This window comes from Diceros bicornis, chromosome 8 (assembly GCF_020826845.1).
Source record: "Diceros bicornis minor isolate mBicDic1 chromosome 8, mDicBic1.mat.cur, whole genome shotgun sequence".
NCBI classification, from domain to species: domain Eukaryota; kingdom Metazoa; phylum Chordata; class Mammalia; order Perissodactyla; family Rhinocerotidae; genus Diceros; species Diceros bicornis.
This window is the reverse complement of record NC_080747.1, coordinates 3,571,401-3,593,971: the sequence shown is the minus strand read 5'-3', so window position 1 is coordinate 3,593,971 and position 22,571 is coordinate 3,571,401. Positions and strand designations below refer to the sequence as shown.

The window sequence follows — 22,571 nt, the reverse complement described above, 5'->3', positions numbered from 1 at the left end:
GGGTCTCCGAATGTGACGCTGGGATGGGGAAGGGGTGGGACTCTAACTTCTCCAGCTCACATACTGTCAGGAACAGAGCCCGGGAGGGTATGAGATGTTCTGTGGAGGCCTCAAGGCTTGTGGTCACCTATAACACCCTGATCATTTTCCCCTGACTCGCTGCCCATGCCATAGTTAGGCCATTGGACATGAACAGCTGGGAGCGACCTTGGAGAGATAACTTGCAACTGATACTTAAACCTAGATGAAGGCCTTTACGTTTACTCCTGCTGAGTTCAGTCTTGCTGGTTTCAGCCCAGCGTTTTATATGTGATGACTCTTGGTTCAGTCGTTTTTGTTGTCTGCAGAGGCACATGAATCAACTTCCTTATTCTCAACCTATTTACAGCGTCGCTATGAGTTCTCACAACAAACAAAAACTACAAAGAGCATTCATTGCATGGAGAACAAAACATGTAAATGAGCAACTGATGCAGAGCCACGGTTACCCATACGTCAGAGACAGAGGGCGGAGGAGCCGGGGTGGGGGGCCGCAGTGCTGGCTGGCTGCCCGCATGAGCAGAAATTGGGACAGACGCTCACTGACAGGACACAGTCACCTAAAGCCCATCACTGAAAGCGTCAAACTCGGCAAGAGCCTAAAATGCTTCTGTCGGCATAACCCGTCAGTAAGCCTGCCACCAGTTCTGTTGTCCTGAATGCATTTGTGGCCATCTGTGCGTAACCACCAATCAGTCACACAAGATCACACACAGCGAGCCTGGCAGGTAAGCGACATGCCGGCCCCGTGCTGAGCACTTCATGCGTATTAACTCACCGCCTCACGGCCAGAGCCTGTGTCGTGGTACACTATTGTCACCCCCATTTTATAGAGAAGGAAACTGAGGCAAGTGGGCTGGAGAGTTTGCCCACGGCTACACAGCTAGTGAGGGGCAGAGCCAGGATCTGGCCCGGCTGCGGGGTGCCCATTCCCTTAGCCATACACCAGCTGCCCAAACAACAGCCAATGCCAATAAAAACGGGCTCTCTCTTTCTAAGTTTAGGAATTTTTCATCAGAACAAAACTTGGTGCCAGTTTACTGCCAAGTCACTAATCAGAAATTTACAATTCAAATGAACAAGCTACTTTTCGTTCTGGTTTTCAGCGGGCTCCTTCGCAGTTTCTGCACCCTACAACATCATTCCCAGATTTCCACCGACGAACAAGGGGCATCAGAAAGCGGAGGGATCTGTCTAAGGCAGGGGCTGGCAAACATGTTCTGGAAAAGGCCAGACAGGAAATATTTTAGGCTCTGTTGCAAGTACTCAACTCTGTGACTGCAGCATGAACACGGCCATAGAAAAATGCGTAAATGAATGGATGTGGCCGTGTTCCAATAAAGCTTTATTCACAAGAGCAGCAGGCAGCCATAGTTCGCTGACCCCTGGTCTTGAGTCAAGGGTAGGGGTAAGGACAGGAAACTGTTATGTGCTTCTCCAAAACCTACTGGCCAGATAGCCGTGTCCTCCGCATGCCTCTCTGCATTCCTGAATTCCCTGCTGGGCAGTCCATGAGGCCAGGGGCTTGCCAGCGGATGCCAAGGCGTGGATCTCACGGCCGAGCTCTGCCTTGGGAGAGGGAATCCAACAAGAACAGGTGAAAAGAGGCTCTGACACCAGAGGTCAGGGGTCAGTTCAACCCTAGCGTCAGAGGCCTGTGTCCTCCAATCTAATCCAGGATACCCAACAACTACGGGAAAAGGAAACCCAATTTTAGCTTAAAAAAAAGGATTCATCTAAGAATGGATACATTGTGGTACACTCATACAATTTCACAGCAATGAAACAAATGGACCACAGCTTGTACAGCAAATAAAACTCATAGCCATCGGGCTGATGGTAGAAGCAAACCGCAGAAGAATATACAGTGTGATTCAGTTTATATGAAGTTCACAAGCGTGAAACCAAGCAATGTGCTAAGGTCCCACTAGTTTGTGGTGAGACTACACGGAGAAGCAAGAGATCACACACAACGTTGAGACGCTGCTCCCCTAAGGAGGGATGCAGGGACGGGTCCCAGGAGACTGTGAAGGCGGGGGCCATTCCTAGTCCACTCCCCGAGGGGCTCTCCCTCCAGCGCCCTGGGCCTTACACGTCTTATAAACGTCCTTTTGCTTCTACTTGACATTTAATAAAAACCATTAAGAGAAAGAGATGCACATACACCTGCTAAATAAGATGATCCATTTTACCAGTGTTTTCAACTCCAAATAAGGGCTACTTTTAGGTCCTACTGTACCTGGGTTAAACCACTGAGTTTCAGCAAAAATAAAGCATGATTAAACTTTGTAGCATTATTAGCAGGAGAACAACTCCAATGTCAGCTGGCAAAAGTTTCAGTGACTCACACGAGGGGGAAAAACACATTTAACCTCTTCGCTCCGGAAGAAGGGTCCCTGGTAGACTGGGGCGACCCGTTTTGCTCAGCAGTGCACCCTGCTGGCCATCCCCACGTTGTCTACCATCACTTGACTCCTGTTTATGCTAAAATAGTCCAAAACGCGCTAATGGGATACAGGCTTTTTAGGGTGTTGTACACAACCCTAATCTGCAACATTTCTCATCTGTTTTCAAATGCGTTTCTTGTGACTCACGTTTCGCTCCTGCCCAGGAGGCAGCGCGAGGGGCTATGGAAAATCAATTCGTAAACCATCCACACGGAAATTAGCAAAGGACTTCTTTTTACGTAGTGGCTGATCTCAATGGATTTGCACACTCATTTCTGGCACAAATCCTTAACTGTCAACTCAAATACAGTCAGCTGGACTCAGACCTTTGTAGGGTTGTTTATGAAAGGATCAAGCCATGAAATCTACTGTGGGGCCAGTAATGTGGATTTTGCAAAACCATCATGTTCTCAAAAGGAGAACAACAGCTGAAATCACAGCCTGGAATTAGAAGTCCTGTCAGCACACCCTTGAGAAACAGGGATGCAGACACGTGCCCACCCTGTTCACATCACAGCCAGGCTTCCGGGAGTCCAAGTGGGTGGACACAGGGAAGGAGTGCGTCAGAGCTGCATCCCCACATCAACAGACTCACGCTGTCCTGAAAGAAAGCCTGAATCCCTGCTGTTCAGCCTCAGTAAAATCTGAATAATAATATAAACACAGCGGAGAAAAGACAGTGAGCTCTCACCTGCCTGGCACTGGGGTCTTTCGCCAGGAGGCCTTGCTGAAGCTCTACCAGGTCCAGGAAGAGCCATGTGGAAAAGTGGTCCAGGGCGTAGGCAGCTGCCAGATACGGAAGGAGGCGCCATTGCTAAAGTAAACAAGACACCAGCGTAAACACATCCCCCGACACCCAGGTGGCCAAGACGACCAGATGCAGAGTGTGGGCGGCAGGTCAGGAGCCACAGGCCTTCACTGCCCACTTTCCTCACTTAACGCCCCCTGGTCCTTCCATGAAACCGTCCCCCCCGATGTTCTTTCCACTCAGCCAGTTCTCCCGCCCGTCACGACAACCGCACTCAAAGGTGCGACTGCTCTCAGTGCATCTCCCTGCACGCCCCTCTCCCTGCTGTCTCATCAAGGCGACACTGCAACCAACTGAGTATCCGTCTACCTGGGAACTACAAAAACCAGCCCGCTGTGCCAGAGCAGGGGCTGACCGGCTGATAGCCTGTGCTCTGTAAGCCTCAAGGGACGAAGCCATCACCCAGAGCCAGATGGGGAAACTGAGGCTCGTGGAGAACCAGCAGTTCCTCGGAGGCAGGGAGTGTGTCTCATTCACCTGTGCACATCCACTGCTGCCGGGATGGAAGGAGGGAGAGGGAGAAGGGACCTGGCAAACAGTCACCACCACCATCTATCATTACTGCGTGCCGGACACTGCCACCTCCTCCTCATGTGCTAATGTACTTCATCCTTACAGCCACCGATGAAGAGCGAGTACCATCAGTTACAATTCACAATGAGAAAGTCAGAGCACAGAGAGGTTTAGTGCCTTGCCAAGAGCACACAGCCAGTAGGGGTGGACCCGGGGCGGGAGAACAAGCACTGTGCATGAGTGGGCTCTCGTAACTGCTGACCCACGCTGGACGCCCAGGCAGTCAGATGCACTGACCTCACAAAGGCCACAAGATTAGTGGTGGGGGGGAATGTGTGCCACACAGGCGTAACTGGACATTCTGCTCTGCCTTATTTATTTATTATTGAAAAGGGCTCATAGTAAAAGAAATATTAAAGAAATGATTCTGTCACAATTTCCTCCAACTTTCACTCAAATACACCTTTGCTTACACGGAGCGTGGCCCACACCCAGGGTCAGATTCAGCTACTGCACTCTGACAGGTGTCACCCGTTGGATCCTCAGTCCCCCACCCGTAACTGGGAATAATAACCTAACCCGCCCGTGTGGAGACTAGACCTGTGGTGTGGACGGAAAGGCTGGTAACCCGCAAGCACCGTACAGGTGCCCGCTGTGATAAAACACACTCTCATCCTCGCTTCCCAGTGGTAACGTCGACTCTCCGTGCTGCGTCTTGGCCATCAATGGCTGGCCCATCTCCGAGGACCCAGAGGACGAGCGTTCCTTCTGCTAAATGACGTCACAATGCACAGCATGGCACACTCGGCTGCTTCTTAGCAGTTGTCTCCTCGGGCTCATTTCTTAGGGATGGGATGAACGAGTCAAAGGTAGTGGCCCCGGACGTGCAGGACTGCCTGCCAGAGCCCGCAGTGACCTCATGTGTGAGCAGCGTGTGCACCCGCGTCCCCAGAGCCTCACCAGAACCACATCCTCCACTTTCCCTTCCAGGCTAGCCGTGCGTGCCCCCTCTTACCCAAGACCATTCGCTAGGAGCCCCTGCCCTCGACGCTGCTCTCCTCCCTGGACTCCGTTAGCAGCTCTGTTAACCACCGTAAGAGCTTTGATCAACTCCCGGAACCGAACTGCGGCTCCCTGAAAGGAGTCCACTTACACGTGTAACAGAAGGAAAACAGAAGTGCAATTGCGAAACCCGTACCTGCACCTGATACTCAAGAACCGGTATCTCCTCCTCGTCCGTCGGTCCAAACTGACGCCGAGTGGCAGAGAAGCGAAGTGCTATGGAGATGGCCAGCTTCAGATTAACGACGGACATGCTCATGATGGACACCCGGCCAGTGGATAAGCTACCCAGGGACGCTGCGAAGCGCTGCCTGTCATCCTACGGAAGCAAGGCGGATGAGGAGTGCAGCCAGGCCTCCTCGGGCTACCCGCAGGGGTGAGGAGGAAGAGGAGGGTGCGGCTGTTCAGTCACTCACGCTGACAAGGGCCCGTCAGGCCCTGCCCCCAGGGCGCCCAGACACAGACCTCCAGGTGCAGGACAGGAGATAGGCCCAGCAGCAGGGGTGCAGGTATCATTACTGAATCCTCCTCCCAGGATGGTGTGGGGAGGCACCAGGGGAAGGTGCTCTGGGCAGAGGGAGAGCACTATGCAGGAGTGCCCCTCTGCGGGGCCACACACTGCCCCCCTGGAGGCACCACAGCCCCGTTCTAACCCCCCTGAAAGTCAGACACAGCCTGTGCCCAGAGCGCAGGTGGGGAACCTCGGACCCATGTGCCATGGCTGGTGCCAAGGCTTTGTTTACAAAATGAATCCCTTTGATCCATTTTGCCCCAGAAGCCCTCTCTCCCCATCAAAGACAACCTTTCTAAGGAGTGTGATGTCACCTGCTCTCATGTTCTTTTATAACAGCTAATTCTTTTTTTCTTTGTTTGTTCGTGAGGCAGACCAGCCCTGAGCTAACATCCATGCTAATCCTTTTTTTTTTTTTTTGCTGAGGAAGACAGGCCCTGGGCTAACATCCATGCTGATCTTCCTCCACTTGATGTGGGACGCCACCACAGCATGGCCTGACAAGTGGTGCATGGGTGCGCACCTGGGATCCATCCGAACCTGGGCCGCCAGCAGCTGAGCGCGCACACTTAACCGCTACACCAGGGGGCCGGCCCCCCTATAACGGGTAACTCTTTCGCACACCTACTTTTGATCTTCTGTTATAAATCTCAGTGTACGTACCACTGTTGCCAACAGCGCCCGGCTTGTCTTTAAGGACCACTGGCAGCACAGCGGGTACACCTGACCCACAGCCTCACCGAGTTATCCCATCACCTGACCTCCCTCACCTCCTGCTGCCTCTCCCGGTTCACTTCTTTTTATTATCTGGGCTCTTCTTCCAAAATTATGTCCCTTGTGGTATTTGTGTGGCACCCTTCCAAAACGCTGCACGCCGAAGAAGACCTCTCCTGTCCTCAGGCACGAACGACAGCTTAGCGGGCTCTCACAGCACGCGAGTGAGGTTATCCCCCAACGGTCGTACACGGGACCGTTCCACCGCCTCCCTGCACTCTGCGCTGCGCTCGAGGAATCTGAAGGTACAGTGGGTGTTATTCCACCTGAGTCAGATCTGCAGCCTCTCTCAGGAAGATTTCAGAATTTCCTCTTTGAAATTCTTAAATTTCTCTCCAGTGTGCCTGGGGGACGTGCTTTGCTGGCTTCTCCTCCTTGGGCTCCACAGGTCCTTCGATCAAGGTTTTCTTCCTTTCTTCAATTTAGGGACGTTTGTTGTCATTATTCCTCCAAACTTCGTTTTCTTCCATCCTTTCCTGTGCCTTCTGGAAGGCTCCTTCGCTATGATTTTCCAACCTCTAATTCATTCTCCCACCATATTTGTCCCATCTATTGTGAGCTTTCTTTCAAATTATTTTGTTGCCACATTAACTTTCAACTAACTTTCTGTATTACTGTTTCCTTCTTAAATTACTTCCAGTTGCGTGGTGCTCACTTCTCTCCTTAGCTCTCAGGGAACTTGTCACCCTCACTTTAAGCCCTGCTCTTTCGGCTCCTGTCAGGTGACGCATGTTGTCCAGACAGAGTCCTTGCAAGTGTGTGTGCTCCTCGGGACACGGTCACCCCGGCTGTGAGCTCAGGACACAGGAGGGCAACCAGCCACTCCGACTTGGGCCATGTCTGCAAAGGGCCCAAGGCCACACCATCATGTCTCTACCACGCAAGAAATAGGGGTGTGGGGAGCCCCAGACACCAGAGAACACTGTTTGTCACCCTCATTTTGGATGCTCCACCAGGTGACCCCTCACCTTTTAACCCTTCAGGGAAACCACACTGGCGGGGGCAGCATCCCTCATGTAACCCCAGAGGGCTGGCAGGTGGTGCAGGGGAGTGGACGCCCTCGGGCAGCTGTCAGTCAGCATCTGTCGTCATGCCTGGGATCCCGGGGGTGTGGATGACCCAAGGGCCCCCTTCCTTGTTGGTGGTGCTGGAACCGGAAGCTAGAGAGGTCTGCCCACCTGCCAACCCGGCTCCACCTGCTGAGCACAGAGGAGTGTTCCATGGTGGAGGGGAGGGCTTTGCCACCCACAGACATCCCTGCCTGGTGATGCCTGTACCTTGAAGGGGGTGACATAGGTGCCCTCAGGGGTGACATCTCCAATCCGGTTCAGGAGGTCTTGGCGAGGAATTCTAACCTTGTGGAACATGGCGAATCTGTGGAGATACGGCAGGACTTGTGGTTAAACGGGGGGCCGGCCCAGTCCTTCTCTCTCCTCTCCCCCTGAAACTCAGCCAAGGGAAAGCAAAGGACACCTTAAAAGGTGACATAAGCCCCAAAAGACAAAGAAAACGGGAGAGAAGACACCAGTAGACAGGAAATTTCAACAAATCTTTCTATCCAAAAGAGTAAGTTTAAAAATAAAGCGGTGTCTGTGTGGTGGGGTCCTCTGTGAACAAAACGGTCCACGGAGTGGTAGTTATTGAGGCCCGGGGCCTCACTCCCACCAGGGCTCGTCCCAGGGACGCTGGGAAGAGGAGGCCTTGCTGCAGGGCGAGGATTCGGCCCCTGCATACAACTGAGGAACCGGTTACTCAACAGAAAGGACAGGACGGGAAATGTTATTTTAGAGATTACAATCTCTGGTTCTCACATTTCAGTCTCAGACCAGAAAGCACAGTGTGATGCGGTGAAATCAGCAAACTGAGGTTTTAAAACTCTCAAGTCTTGGGGCCGGCCTGGTGGTGCAAGTGGTTAAGTGTGTGCACTCCGCTGCATCGGCCCGGGGTTCACTGGTTCGGATCCCGGGTGCCCACCGACGCACTGCTTGGCAAGCCATGCTGTAGCAGCGTCCCATATAAAGTGGAGGAAGATGGGCACAGATGTTAGCCCAGGGCCAGTCTTCCTCAGCAAAAAAATAGGAGGATTGGCAGTTGTTAGCACCGGGCTGATCTCCTCACAGAAAAAACCAAACAACAAACAAAAAAAAAAAACCTCTCAAGTCAAACAAAAGAACTGCGTTATTATACCACTGCCCCAAAGGCAGGCGGATGAGTTCCTCTCGAACTGCAGAGAAGAGCAGGGGTACACTCACACCCTTACGGGTCCCTTACGTGTTAGTAACCAAAGATATTTTCTATGGTTGTCAGCTCAGGAAAACCTATTTCGCAATAGCCTAGGGAACAAGGTTTTGCAAAGTAACGGGTGTTACATAAGCTGTGCAAAAAAACCCCAACCATCTTAAAGATATCAATAGTTCCCAAAGCAACCTGTTTGATTCCTAAGAGCCCTTTCAATATCATACAGAATATTCTCCCACTAAACCACACAAACAGCTCTTCAAAGAACCACCTCTAGCCCCAGCCTGCGGACGGCACGCCAGCCACGCCGTCCCGAGTCACCGCCCTCACCCCACCTCCGCCGCCCACCCCGCCCTGGGCTGTGTTGACCGTCCGCTCCCCTCTATCCCCATCTTCGCTCAGCGCCCGCCTCTTCTTGTCTGATTTACCGCAACAGTCTCCCCCGTGGCTCTTTCCAGACCCCACCTCGTCAGCCTGTCCTGCACACGGGAGCAGAGGCCTTTCCCAACTTCAGCTCAGAAGGGTCACGCCCTCATGAGATGTCAGGACCGACAGAATCTAACCCCTAGAAACACAGGCCAGGCCCTCAGACAGGACCCCTGCCCACTGCTCCAACAGCACTGTCCTCCTCACAGCCTGCAGGCAGGTTGTATCTGCTAGTGACCTTCAGACTGACCAGGCTCTCTCCTGATCTCTAGGCAGTCGGCCCTCAGAGTGCCACCACCTCCTCCACGATGCCCGCCACGATTCTCCGCCCACCCCGCAGTGAGTACCAGGTAGTCCCACGGCACCACTAGAGGGTGGCCCCATTTTGCGGCGACCAGCCACTGTCCACGTTCCTCACTGAGCCACACACTGTGTGTTGGCAGTTTCCTAGGGGTCTTGTTCACCCTGCTGTAACAGGGCCACGGTGCCTGGAACCTTCCGGACACTTAGTAAGTGCTGTGGAATGAACCCACAGTGGGTGAGACATCCTGTGGGCACTGGTGCCATTTCCACAAAACCCTGGTCCGGAGACGGCCTTGGGGGAAAGATTCAGCGGCACCGGGAGGAGCAGAGACCTGGGGCGGCACAGAGGTCGGAGGAGGCCCCTCCCAAATGCCTCAGGCAGCCTAGGAGACACGCTGAGTTCTCAGCCGGTGGCAGCAGCAGCGTGGGAAACAGAGGTCGCTGCAGACCATTCCCCAGCAGGCCCTGCCGGACCATTCAGGGAGCTGCCGAGGAGGGAGCCGCTGAGCCAGGGCCTTTGTGGATCGCTCTGACTGGCTGCAGTGGTGGCCCCAGAGGCTGGGGAACACCCGCCCAGGCCCACTTTTCAAGAACGCCCAGACTCGGTGCCAGCACCCCTGGTGTGTTCCAGCTTAAGCCAAGGAATGCTTTTTCAAGCACAATTTGGTAAACTCAAAGTGCCCTCTTTAAGGAGTGGAAAATCTTCACCCTTCCTTGCCATACACAGATGGAACAAGCACGAATATATTTCCACTTGTACAAGTATTCGCTTGAGTTTAACGGAAAGCAAAATTTCACATATTCTCTTTGAGCACTTCGACACCACAAACGCTGTTCAGAAACAGTCAGATGGTGGCCAGACTGGTGGGCCAGCCTGCAGGCCAGAACCCCCAGTGTCCCCAGAGGGCAGAGGGTATGGGTGGCACTGGGTGTGTCTGACAACGGGGGTGTGCAATGTGGGATGTGACACGGGGTGTATGTGACAGGAGTGTGTGACACGGTGTGTGACATGGGATGAATGACATGGGGTGTGTGATATGGATGTGGCACAGAGTGTATGTGACATGGGGGTGTGTGTGACACAGGGGTGTATGTGGCATAAGGAATATGTGAACATGGCAGGGGGCATGGGGTGTGCTGGGAGCTTGGAGGCCACAGACCCTGCTCCCAGGTACTGCATATACCCTTCTGCCCTCAGCCTCCTGCTCTAAGTTCCAGAAATTTCCTTCCTCCTTGGGGCCTCCCGCAAGGCCACCCTCCAGCCCCACCTAGGACCAAACACATCTAGCACCTTTTGGGACTTCCTTCCGGATACTTTTTTTTTGTTTTTGTTTTGCTGAGGAAGATTAGCCCAGAGCTAATATCTGTTGCCAATCCTCCTCTTTTTGCTGAGGAAGATTGGCCCTGGGCTAACACCTGTGCCAATCCTCCTCTACTTTATATGGGATGCAGCCAAGCATGGCTTGATAAGTGGTGGTCAGTGTGCACCTGGGATCCTAACGTGCTAACCCCAGGCAGCTGAAGCGGAGTGTGTGATCTTAACCACTACGCCATCAGGCTGGCCCCTCCCGGCCACTTTTGAGATGGATTCCCAAGGCCTAAAGGCCCTGCCTCACCTCAGAGCCTGCAGCCCACCTTAAAGGTTTGGCTGAAAATCTCACTTGAGAGGGTCTTTGTTATTTGGCTTTTAGAGTCATTTGACTATAACTATCCACACAATTCACGTTTGCCTCTGATTTCTAGACAGTCATCCCACATACTTGGGAACTCTTGTGAAGTGACAAAATCTAACCTACAAATTGTTACCTTTTTTTCCAAAATAAGTGACCTTGGAAAAAAATCACTAAATTAGAACACTGATGTTAGAATTAGATGGAGAACTCGGCCAGCACCCGAGCAGAGAGACCACCAGGATCTCGGTGTGGCCTTAACAGCCAGCCCAGAGCTTCAGAACCCAGGCGCCCTCTGCTGGCTGTGCGCGCCCCCATGGCCAGGACAGAGAGAGCATCTGGGGAGGAGGCAGGGGGTGGGGCCTGCCCGCACCATGTACCTGGCTCATATCCCAGCACCAGCCCTATGAGCCACGGACCCCGAGCCCCAGCAAGTCACTGAACCTTCAAAGGCTCAGGGACCCACATGGCTGCTTCCAACGTCCCACTGGCCTGCCACTGAGCAGCTCTGCGGGGCACAGTGACACTTGGTGTGGGGGAGCCGCTGTGAAACTGCTTCACGGGGTGGTCATCACACTGCCCATGATAATGCTGGAGGCGACTGGCATCTCTGAATCTTAGAAGAGCCTTTGCTCCAGCGACGCAGCGATGTGACAGGCTGATTTAGGAGAGCCTGTTCTACACCGGCGTGATGCATTCACTGTAAGTGGCTCTGCTTAACACTTCTGGGGGGACCATCGTAACAGGAGACGAGTGCTCAGTCTCTAGGAATCTGAGTTTACCGGGGGGAAACAAGTGCAGGGTTTTTGGTGAAGTTCCAGAACAATGTTAAAGGTTCTGATTAGTCAAACCAAATGGACAGTGAGGAGAGACCCGTGACCACACCTGGTGCCGTCCACCGGATGTGACCTGGTAGCATTTATTCGCCGCTAGAGGGTAATCTACCACCACCACACACCTGAGGATACACCTGTCCGGCCTTACATGCACGCACAGACCTTTCCATAGATGGAGTCACGATACACGTATTTTCTGAGCCCCAAACTGGACGCGTGGATCTAATAAAATGACGCTAGGATTCAAAGTCCAGAACAAGACAGTCCCCTCCACCCTGACCTCCTGCACCGCCTTCCTTGATGTCTCCTCACCCGCGGCCAGAGCGACCTTCTCAAACAGACTGGAGCAGGTCACTGCCTCCCCACTGCCCTGAGGACAAGGGCAGGAAGAGGAAGCTCAAGGCGAGCCACATGGCACGTCCGCGCCAGGGTCCCCGCGCTGCACACAGCAGGGATCTAAAGGAATATACGGCCCCATCAGGGGCGCCCTCCTCCCCGCTGGGCTCCAACGTTAGTTAACAGGGTCTTTCACAGGTTGGCGAGAGAGGCACTCAGAATCCTGGGAGGCAGGTACTGGCTGGAAGGGTTTTGCGCACGTGTGTTTGGTTTTGCTTTTTAACATCCTTCTATTGTCTCAAACTAACACTGAGTAAAATTAATGGCTGCCCAGCCCGCTTTCGTACAGTCTGGGCCCCACCGTTTTGAGGGTCCAGGCAGAGGTTGGAGACAGTCTCTGTACCCCCAGCCCCCCTTATTCTTGGGAGGGACAGACAAAAGGAGGTCTCTCCACGCTCGGGGTCCTTGGAGGCCACCTGGTCCAGCTTCTCTCTCTGGAGCTGACCCACCTCCTGCTTTATACCCAAAATGGCCAGGGTTAGGATAGCCAGTGAGTTCAAACTACCAAGAGGCGGCTTCCTCTGTTCTCTGCCTTGTTACAAAGCAGCAAGTATATAAACATTCTCCAGACATAATGCAAGACACACGACTAAGGAGCAGCCCTGGCTTTGGCTTCCTCCCCAGTTACAAACTGTCTCACAGAAACAGAGGGGCGTAAACCCTCCCAGCCAGGCTTCCCGGAGACAGTATACGGAGTCTCACGTGCAAGGTGGGGGAAGCACGGACACAGAGCAAATAGGCGGAAGACCTGCCCTTGGCCCACTCAGGAGGCTGTGCGAGGGCCCCACACGGCAACTGTAGTCGTCACGCCCACATTACAGATGAGGAAACAGGCCAAGAGAGCTGCTCCACAGAACCCAGAGTCAGAGGTGGACCAGGACTTGAATCCAAACCCGTCAGGTTTCAAAGCTCCTGCATTACTGGCCCTTGGAACCCCTCAGGGGGACGTCAGGGCCCTTCCTGACGTGGCTCGCCCCACCCGCCCTGCCCCCAGTCCAGTGTACCCTCCCCAGCCCTGCAGCCTCATCTCATGCCACTCTGCTCCCTCTACCTGGAACACTGCTCCACCCCAAAATCAGTGTGGACATGAGCTGGATGCTCGAGCTCCGGGAGGGTTAGGATGCTGAGGACCTCATCCGGGGGAGACGGGCCAGGCACAGCTCAGCTCCACCCAGGCTGCAGGTTACCTGCCCTGGGCCTGATCTGAGAGTGGGGGTGGCCACCTGCCCGGGGAGAAGTTCACTCATTCAGTACTCGGGTCTACTGACACCACCTGACACTGGAGTTCATGCAGGAGACAGCCCTTCCCACGTGGCTCTCGGGTGCACACCCACAACAGTCCAGGAGGGTAAGGGGACAGCACTGAGGGACCCAGTGAGATCACAGTTCGAGCAGCCATGCAGCCTTGGACTTGGTAGGAATCCAGGTCCTGAGCAAGCAGCCCTGAGGAACAACCCCGCGGAGGAGTGCACCGGGACCATCAAGTTCGCAGTGTGCACTTACCCATTGTCCAGACCATTCTGCCCAAGCTTCCTCCCTATGTCACCAACCATCACCCCTGGCACAGGGAGAAGGGTCTTCGGGTCCCGAATCTACAAACCACAGAAAGCAACAAACGGCAACTATCAGACCACACGGAAATCAAAGTGAATTCATTCAAAAACCCCAGGGACTGAGCCACGGAATCCCTCTGGGTAGCTGCAGTGAGTTAAACTGTCCTCCACAAACGTGACCTGATTTGGAGATGGGGGTCTTTGCACATGTAATTAAGCTGAAGGCCTCAAGATGAGAGCCTCCTGGATTACCCAGGTGGCCCAGGTTCAATGACAAGTGTCCTTGTCAGAAGAGGAGAGAACGTGGAGAAGATGGAGGCAGATGGGAGGGATGCGGCCACAAGCCTGGGGGCTCTGGTGGTCGCCAGACGCTGGAAGAGGCAGGAAGGACCCTCCCCTAGAGCCTCCAGAGGGGACGCGGCCCTGCCTACAGCTTGATTTGGACTACCGGTCTCAAGACTGTGCGAGTAAACGTCTGCTGTTTGAAGCCCCCAGTTTCTGGTGTTTTGTTTTGTTGCGACAGCCTCGGGAAGCGAATGCAGGAGCTGATTAGTACCTGCTGCCTGAGGACTTCAGGATGTCACATCCATGTTCTACATATAGGACTTCCCGCTGGATTTTAATAAACACAAAATGGCTGTACACATATGTGCTGTGGGAGAGAGAGCCTACGGTTATTTCTGTAAATCTCTGCTCCTCAAAATGAGTTTCCAACAGGTATACTTACCTAAAAAATACAGATATTGCTAGCTGATGTTCCTCACATGTGAGATCTCCACTAAGGACAAGGAGTTTCCTTCTAGAATACCCTTAAGTAGCGATCCCCCCCCCAGGCCTGACTCTGCCCCCCTCCCCGCCCCACCAGGGAACACCTGTCAATGTCTGGGACAGTTGTGGTGTCACAACCAGGGGAACCACAGGCATCTAGTAGGTGGAGGCCAGGGGAGCTGCTACACACCCCCCACCCAGTGCACACGACAGCCCCACACAGAATTATTGCCCCCGAAATGTCAATAGCACCAAGGTCAAGAAACTGCTTTACAGAACTACTGGATTTGTGCTATTTGGAACTCAGCTATTTGTACGAATTGCTAGTTTTTGTTTATTTCAGTGCAACTATCATCTAACTTAACTGAACTTGATGATAATGATATTTAAAATAAAAGGCTGGAGCCCAAAGGTCTTTCCTTTTTTCTAAAATCCTTCAATAAGGCTCAGTAAAGATTCAGACACAAACTTCTAAAAGCCTTTTGAAATAAAAAAATAATTTAAAAAGTGGAGACGGAGAGAGGAGAAGACATTCAAAAGGAAGTTGGTGATTTTCAAGTAATCAAGCAGAAAAATAACGTGAATGCAAGTTGTCAGTTCACCTGGAAGTAGACGGTACTGTCGTCATTACAAATAGAATGTATCAACCTCTCCAATCCAGGAAAGACGCTGACCAAAGTCAAAAGCAGAACTAGTTGATGGTACACTTACCTCAAAAATATTTAATTGTGTCAATTTACATACAACATTTCCCACAACATCTGGACACTGCCAACCTGATACAAGAAACCTGCAACAAATTATAACCCTCCACTTTCCCGGCTAACGACGTGCAGCACGTGTCACAAGGGTCTGTGGCTCCTTGTCCCAGTCCCTCTCAGTAGGCGGTGAACCCTCAAGGAAAGGGTACCACGCTGCCCTCGAGCCCACACTTGGTACACACCGGGCACAGGAACCAGCAGCTGGACGGAGGAATGGCAAGATCCTACTGAGGATTTCAAGCTTAACTTTTAGAGTCTAAAACACCGTGGCTCTATAGTCTGAGAACCAGAAACACTGAAAGACGTGGAACTCTAGTCCAGACAATCTCCATCAGAAGTTCACGTCAGGGCCAGCCCCGGTGGCGTAGTGGTTAAGTTTGGCACATTCCGCTTTGGTAGCCCAGGTTCACGGGTTCTCATCCCAGGTGTGGACCTACACCACTCATCAGCCACGCTGTGGCAGTGACCCACATATAAAGTAGAGGAAGACTGGCACAGATGTTAGCTTCATGGCTAATCTTCCTCAGCAAAAAAGAAAGAAAAAAAAGAAGTTCACTTCAGGCACAAATCCGCACTCACAGGAGCCATGAATGGTGGCCTTGGTATCGAAAAATACCCCCAGTCTGCAGTAGTTCAAACGTAAACTGAAAAATCAGCACATGAGCGACAAAGAAAAATGGATCAACTGGATGTCATCAAAATTAAAAGCTTTGTGCATAAACAACATTATCAAGAAAATGAAAAGACAACGTATAGACTGGGAGAAAATATATGCAAATCATCTATCTGATAGGGGTTTAGTATCCAGAACATATAAAGAACCCTCATAACTCAACAACAAAAAGACAAACAACCCAATTAAGAAATGGACTGAGGGACTGAATGTACAGACAACGGCCAGATCATGTAACAGTAGAGCTCTGACCCATCGCCTGCAGCAGCCAGCCCAGGAGCCAAACAGTAACCCTGCGCCCATCAGCCAGGACTCGATCATAACCACAGCTTCCCTAATTTCTGTCCTGCTTCCAACTCAGGACCAACCCGGGAGAGCCAGACCTTCCCCTCACAGTCTCCTGGACGCCCCCTCTAGTGAGCCACCCCCCCCCAGGCCCCCAGCCCTGTCAGGAGGCCCCTCAGCCCCCTTTTCTCCTCTGTGAAGCGCCCACTCCTCTGCCTGCCTCTGAGTCTCTGCCAAACTCAGGGGACGGTGGCCAAGCCCCTGCTACAGCAGCTCCCAGTGCGCAGCCTCTGCCTTTCCCGTGGAGGGGGGATCTCTGCTTCAGGGCCAAGGACTTGAACAGACATTTCTCCAAAGAAGATATACAATCGGCCAACTGGCACATGAAAAGATGTTTGACATCACTGGTCACCAAGAAAATGCAAATCAAAACCACAAAAAATACCACTTCACACCCACTAGCGTGATTATTCAAAAAAAAAAGAAAAGAACAAATGTTGGCGAGGATGTGAAGAAACTGGAAGGCTCACACATTGCTGGTGGGAATGTACAATGGTGGGAACTGTGGAAAACAACATGATTCCTCAAAAAGTCAAACACAGAATTACCCTACGAGCCAGCAGTCCACTCCTGGATATACGCCCCAAAGAACTGAACACAGGTGTTCAAACAGACACTTGCTCATGAATGCTCACAGCTGCACACTCACAATTACCAAAAGGTGAAAACAGCCCAAGTGTCCATTACAGACAAATGGACACACAAACTGTGGTCTACCCACACACTGGCTAACTCAGCCCCAGAAAGGAGAAGTTCTGGCATGTGCTATAACTTGGACAAACTTCAAACACATGTTAACTGAAAGAAGCCAGGCGTGGAAGGTCACATATGGTACGATCCTCTTATGTGAAATGTCCAGAAGGAGACAAGAGTTGCCTGGGGCGGGGACAGGGGTGCAGGAGGTGATTGCTCAGGGTGTGGGGTGCTCTTCTGGGGACGACACATTCCGAAACCAGTGGCAGTGGCTGCCCAACACTGAATGCACAAGAGCCACTGAACTGTTCACTCTAAATGGCTAAGTGGGGCTGGCCCTGTGGCTTAGCGGTTAAGTGCCCGCGCTCCGCTGCTGGCGGCCCGGGTTCGGATCCCGGGCGCACACCGACGCACCGCTTCTCCGGCCATGCTGAGGCCGCGTCCCACATACAGCAACTAGAAGGATGTGCAGCTATGACATACAACTATCTACTGGGGCTTTGGGTGAAAAAATTTAAAAAAATAAAAAAATCTTTAAAAAAAATAAATGGCTAATTGTATGTCACATGAATTTCCCCTCAATCAAAAAAAAACTATGATGACTTTCTTTTCTCATGAGATCCACCCCCACCAGAAAAGTCTTAAACAACAAAAATGCCAGAATGGGTCAGGGTGGGGTGGGGGCGGGTAAGTGGGGCTTCATTCAGTATCCAGCCAGCCCAGAGAGACAGGTTCGGGACAGGCTTCTGGAAGCTCCAGGTCTGGGGACACTGTCTGCCTTGGGCAGTTGGGAAATGGGCCCCACAGGGGAGGCGGGGAGCCCTGGCCCAGCCATCAGTCTCAGATGCCCCCCTTGGGCAAAGCTCCCTGTCTGTAACCCAGGCACGGGCTACATCAAGGCCCCCAGGTCAGACTGCATGCCAGGACTCCTGGAGCCCACCTCAGACCTGCCACGTCAGCAGCCTGGGAGGGTGGGGCCAGGAGATCCAGGTTGTGACAAGTGTCTGAGAAGGGGCCGACGTGGCCACTAGGAGGATGGAGAGATCCTCCACTGAACGATCCCGGGGCGGCAGCACCGACAGTGAGCTGGAGAGTCCTTTCCCAGGGGCGGGTGGGGCTGTCCTGTGCACCACAGGATGCTCAGTGTATCCCTGGTCTCTACTCACTAGATGCCAGAGGCACCCGCCCCCAACTGTGACGAACATGTCTCCAGACACCGCCAGGTGTCGCCTAGGGTAATGCTGGCCCAGCTGGGAACCTCAGCTCTCCAACATGACAGGCAGCCCACCTGCACGATGAAGGAGTGCAGGCCATGACACCCGCCCCCCGGCGTGTGCAGCTGCGCGAACACCACCGCGTGGGTAGCAGTCTTGCCCATGTTGCCGACCCAAAACTTGGCAGCTTCAAAATCGGGGGAATGTATGATGAATTCCTGCACAAGGGAAAAAAAAGTTAAAAGTTAAAATTAGCAACTGAAACACATGCAGACTTTCTTTTCCTTTTTGATACATTTGGTTTTCTCTGCTCAAAACCTTTGAGGCAGGACTAAGAACTTACTGAACATTTGACTGCCCGAACGGCAGCAGTGGGTCTATTTTTAAACAGCATATTCGGGGTCTTATGACTTAAAGAAGCACCTTCCTATAGAACACGATGACTAATATATCAAATAAAACATACACAAAACATTTGGGAAGCTGGCCAACGCTGCAGGGAGCGCTTGTCTTCCCAGGGAGGCTTCCCTGACTGCAGCCTTTAAGTGGATCCCCCATACTCCTATCTTATCCCCCATCGACCTCCAATTAACAACATACATTCCTTTTCCTGCCCGTCTCTCCAACCTGTAAGCTCCTCCGAGAGAGTAAGATCCCACACGCCTGGGAGCACGAGACAGACACTCAAAACGTGGAGCGAATGAACACGGGCATTAATAACCAAGCTGAGAGGCGTGGACAGGTCTCCCGAGGACACAGCTGGGCGCTCAGTGAGGCAGAAAAGCAAGAGGGAACCAGGGGTGGGTGCTGGGGGGGTGGGGCTGCTCCTGGGGAGGGCGCCCACCAGGAGGACCTGTAAATGAGGTGGGCGTGGGAAGGATGCGGACTATTCAGAGGGGAGGGCTGCTTGGTAACTGGACAGAGAGCAGTGTCCAGGAGTGAGTCGCTACCACAGGCAAATTCTCAGGTTTCCCTCTTCCTCCAGGGTAGGAAGCGGGAAGGACGCCAGGGAGAATTCCCTCTGTAATCGGGCAGCGTGCACGATTTTATAAACGGTCAGTGTGCTGTGTGGCACCTTGTAGAGTCGAGATCTCACTAAAGGGAAGTGGGAGTGGGTGGGAAAACAGACTGCCAGCCATGCCTCCCCTTCCCCTCTCTGAGGGACCCCCGCCTCTCCGCTGCCCACGCTTCAGCTGCCACTGTTGCTGTTCCCGGCAGGAGGCACCCAGCCAGGCAGCTCCCTCAGGGCCTCGGTGCTCCCTCCACCCAAGTCTTCACACGGCAGTCTCCTTCGAGCCACTCGGTCTCAGCCTGTCACCTCTGTAGAGGCCCTCCCTGTGCCCCATCACACTCTACCTCCACCCTCTCGAGGCTCCATAGCCCCTGGCACATCCGGGTTCTCCTGGCGTCTGCCTGTGTCTCCCCTCTGGCAGGAGAGTCCCACCAGAGCAGAGGTTTACCTGTTGTGCTCACCGCTCTGCGCCCAGTCTCCACAACACTGTCTAGGACATGGTAGGTACTCAACAAATATCACTGTCTAGAGGAATGCATAACCAGCAGCCTGTGAAAGCCTCTGGGCTCCTGATCTCCACTGACCTGACGTCATGCTCTGACCTTCATTTAAGCACCAAATGCCAAAAGGAAGTGGGTTAGAAAAAGACCACCCCATGGACGTCCAGGCTTCGCACAGGCCCGAGGCCATGTGGGTACCACCTTCCCTTGCCAGAGTCAGAACTGGCCTCCCCATCTCGCATTGGGAGCCCACGGGCACCTGAGTGCAGTGGAAAGGGAACGGGCCATAGAGCCACAAAGACCTGGGTTCAGATGAAGGCATCTTTGGCTTAACAAACAAAAAGCCAAGAGGGGCTTGGCTGAGCGGCTTGCTCTCAGCCCTACTCTGGAGTGAGGCCCCTTGGCTCTGCTCCCAGACCCCAAGACAGCAGCCCACAGGGCGCTGCACCGTGACCACCTCTCCCTCGTCCCCGCTCCACTCCTCTGGGGTTTGTTCCTCCCTGTGCTCCCGGCACGCAGCACCCCAGCCACACAGCCCACATTCGGCCCTCGCTGTTGAATGAATGAACGACAAGCAAATACGCAGGCCCAGGGCTTTACTCTCTGCTGCAGACTCTTCCAAACCACACTACAATGGGGGAAAGGCAAAAGCTTCCCAAAACGCCAGCCAGGTGAGCAACGAGTGGTGGAAGGACATGGGCCTCTGGGAGAACGGAGGCGAAGGAGGCCGACGCCAGGACTGGGAGAGGGCAGCAGAACGGGGGAGAGGCACAGGGGTCACGGAGTGAGGAGGGCCCCGTTGGCCTGCACACCCCTTCTTCTCCCTGCCCTCACTTCCCTCCTTAGCACCGACCACCCAATAAATCACGAATCCTTTTGTTCACGGTCCGTGTCCCTCCACCAGTCCGTCCGCTCGCTGAGAGCAACGACACGGCCCGCATACGCATGGCACTGAGAACGGTGCCTGCACAGGGCAGTGCTTGATAGATGCACTGAATGAATGCATCAGGCAGTGGCCAACAGCGCAAATGCCATGGAGAGGTCCACGGGACGAGGCCTGAGCACAGGCCACAGGATGCAGGAAGATGGTGAGGGTCAAGGTGGCTAGACTGCCGTGGGCAGGGACGGAGAAGGCAGGCCACTGGCCAAAAGAGCCTGGCCACAGGCAGGGGAAGCAGACAGACAGCTAGAGAGGGATGAGAGAGGGATGAGGGTCAAGGAGAATCCTCTCACACGGCTCATTTCATAAAGCATGAGCAACCTGACCTGTCAGAGATCCAACCCCAGCAGGCTGCCTGAGAAACAGAAACACATTTTACAGACTGACAGCTTCTTCACGGCATTCAGACGACACACAAGTCCAAACTGTGATCAAATTCTTGGGGGGAGCAGCTTTGTCTCTCAGACCCCACGTCTCCCCAGTCCCCTTGCACAGCCTGCTGGATTCAGCATGCACTTTACAAGCACCCGGGACAAGGCCGGTCCCTCAGTCCGGCGACTCTTTCACAGCACCACCACGTTCCACGTGCTCAAGGCCCAGAGACAGACGGGAAGGTCATGCCTACCTCAGTGGCGGGGTCGTAGTGAGCAGTCGTCCGGATAGCCTTGGTATTAGTCCCGTGACTCAGTTCAGTCAAAGCAAAACATCCAAAAATCTACACGGAAGCACAAAATGATGAGCAAGAAAGGCTCTTTCTGCACGTTCCTGGAGCAACCTGACACCAGCTTCCCTTTAAGGACTAAACCACGGATGGAAGCCCCAAATCTCCATTTACCCATCTACCTGACTAGTGACCTCCCTGAGTCATCCTGCCGAGCAGGATGCCACCCCGCCCAGCCTGTGAGAACAGCGGGTCATGAGCTGCCAGCAGCCCCACTAAGTCAGCACAGCGGCCAGAACTGCTCCCAGGCAGTAGAAGACGACGGAAGGCAGTAGCTTTGATAAGAAAAAGCTCAACTCACACAGTGCCAGGAACTGACCAAACCCTATTCGGTAAAGAACAGTGCCAGCTATTTGGTGAGAAACCTAAGAACACCAGGAACTAAGACGAGCATAGGCCCCCTTGGGGACCCTTGTCTGCAACCTGCCCTGGTCACAAATCTCAAAGGAGAACAGGGAAGAGAACAGGAGCTCACCATTCACCACTAACCTCAACTTACCTCCATTCCGAAGATCTTTGGCATATATTTGAAATGTCTTTCAGAGCCAGAGTGGTAAATTGTTGATCCAAAAATCTGAAAATATGACGTCACAGAAACAGGTGGAATTAACGGGTACCACTATTCCAGGACGTCCTACCTGACAGGCACTTGACCACCTACCCCACAGCAGTCCCTCACTGCCACGCCTCTTCAGACGGGAGAAGGAAGCTCCGAGAGGTAGTTGACAGCACCAGTGTCCGGGGCCCAGGGTCCCCTGAGACCCGGCTGCCCTGGCCTTGAGCTCAAGGGAGTGGTGGGACCTGGGTCCCTGTCCCAAGCAGTTTATGTGAGTTAAACAGAATCACTTCGAGCTTATGATGCCTGAAAGAAATCCTGAGGCAGCAGAGAGCCAGGAAAGGAGGGTGGGGAAGGGAAGGAAGGAGGGTGCATGACGGGCAGCGTGAGCCCAGCTTTCCATCTGACAACACACGGACCCACCACGTGCTGAGACAAGGCCGAGCCTCCTTCTCCGAATTCGTCTCCACCCGTGTGCCAGAGAGGAAGGGGACACAGGCCTCTCCTTAGACCTACTTTCCCTTTTTGTTGAGTTTTTTGGTATAAAGCAAAAAATGTCCCAAAGCTCCTCTTCTATGGGGCTTTAATTTTCACAGCACTGGATATTATTCAAGGACTTACGTGTGTAAATTTGCATAGATAGCTGGAAAAAATTGGACTTCACAGACAAAATCACAAGATCTGCCCACACATTCTAATCTCTGCTTTCGTTTCCTGTACTATTTTTTAGAAATCTCTTTAAACAAACATTTCCCAAACACATAAAATCCCACAAAACTTTAAAAGCAAGCAAACAGGGGCCGGCCCCGTGG

The 22,571-nt window shown here is 53.1% G+C and overlaps 1 protein-coding gene across 10 annotated transcripts in view; it reads right to left on the bottom strand.

Annotated features, from left to right (window-relative positions):
• The window catches only part of ACOX3 (acyl-CoA oxidase 3, pristanoyl), a 56,123-nt gene that overhangs the window by 26,134 nt on the left and 7,418 nt on the right, over positions 1–22,571 (bottom strand). For all 10 annotated transcript variants that reach the window (XR_009220922.1, XR_009220923.1, XM_058546637.1 and 7 more), the window contains 8 exons: positions 21,703–21,777; positions 21,108–21,197; positions 18,105–18,248; positions 13,527–13,615; positions 7,432–7,528; positions 5,006–5,188; positions 3,178–3,300; positions 1,488–1,608 (listed from right to left, as the gene is read on the bottom strand). Coding sequence is in view for 8 of the 10 variants with exons in the window: in XM_058546637.1 (XP_058402620.1) it covers positions 1,488–1,608; positions 3,178–3,300; positions 5,006–5,188; positions 7,432–7,528; positions 13,527–13,615; positions 18,105–18,248; positions 21,108–21,197; positions 21,703–21,777 (922 nt within the window). In the remaining 2 variants the exon portion in view is untranslated. The remainder of the gene's footprint in view (positions 1–1,487; positions 1,609–3,177; positions 3,301–5,005; positions 5,189–7,431; positions 7,529–13,526; positions 13,616–18,104; positions 18,249–21,107; positions 21,198–21,702; positions 21,778–22,571) is intronic.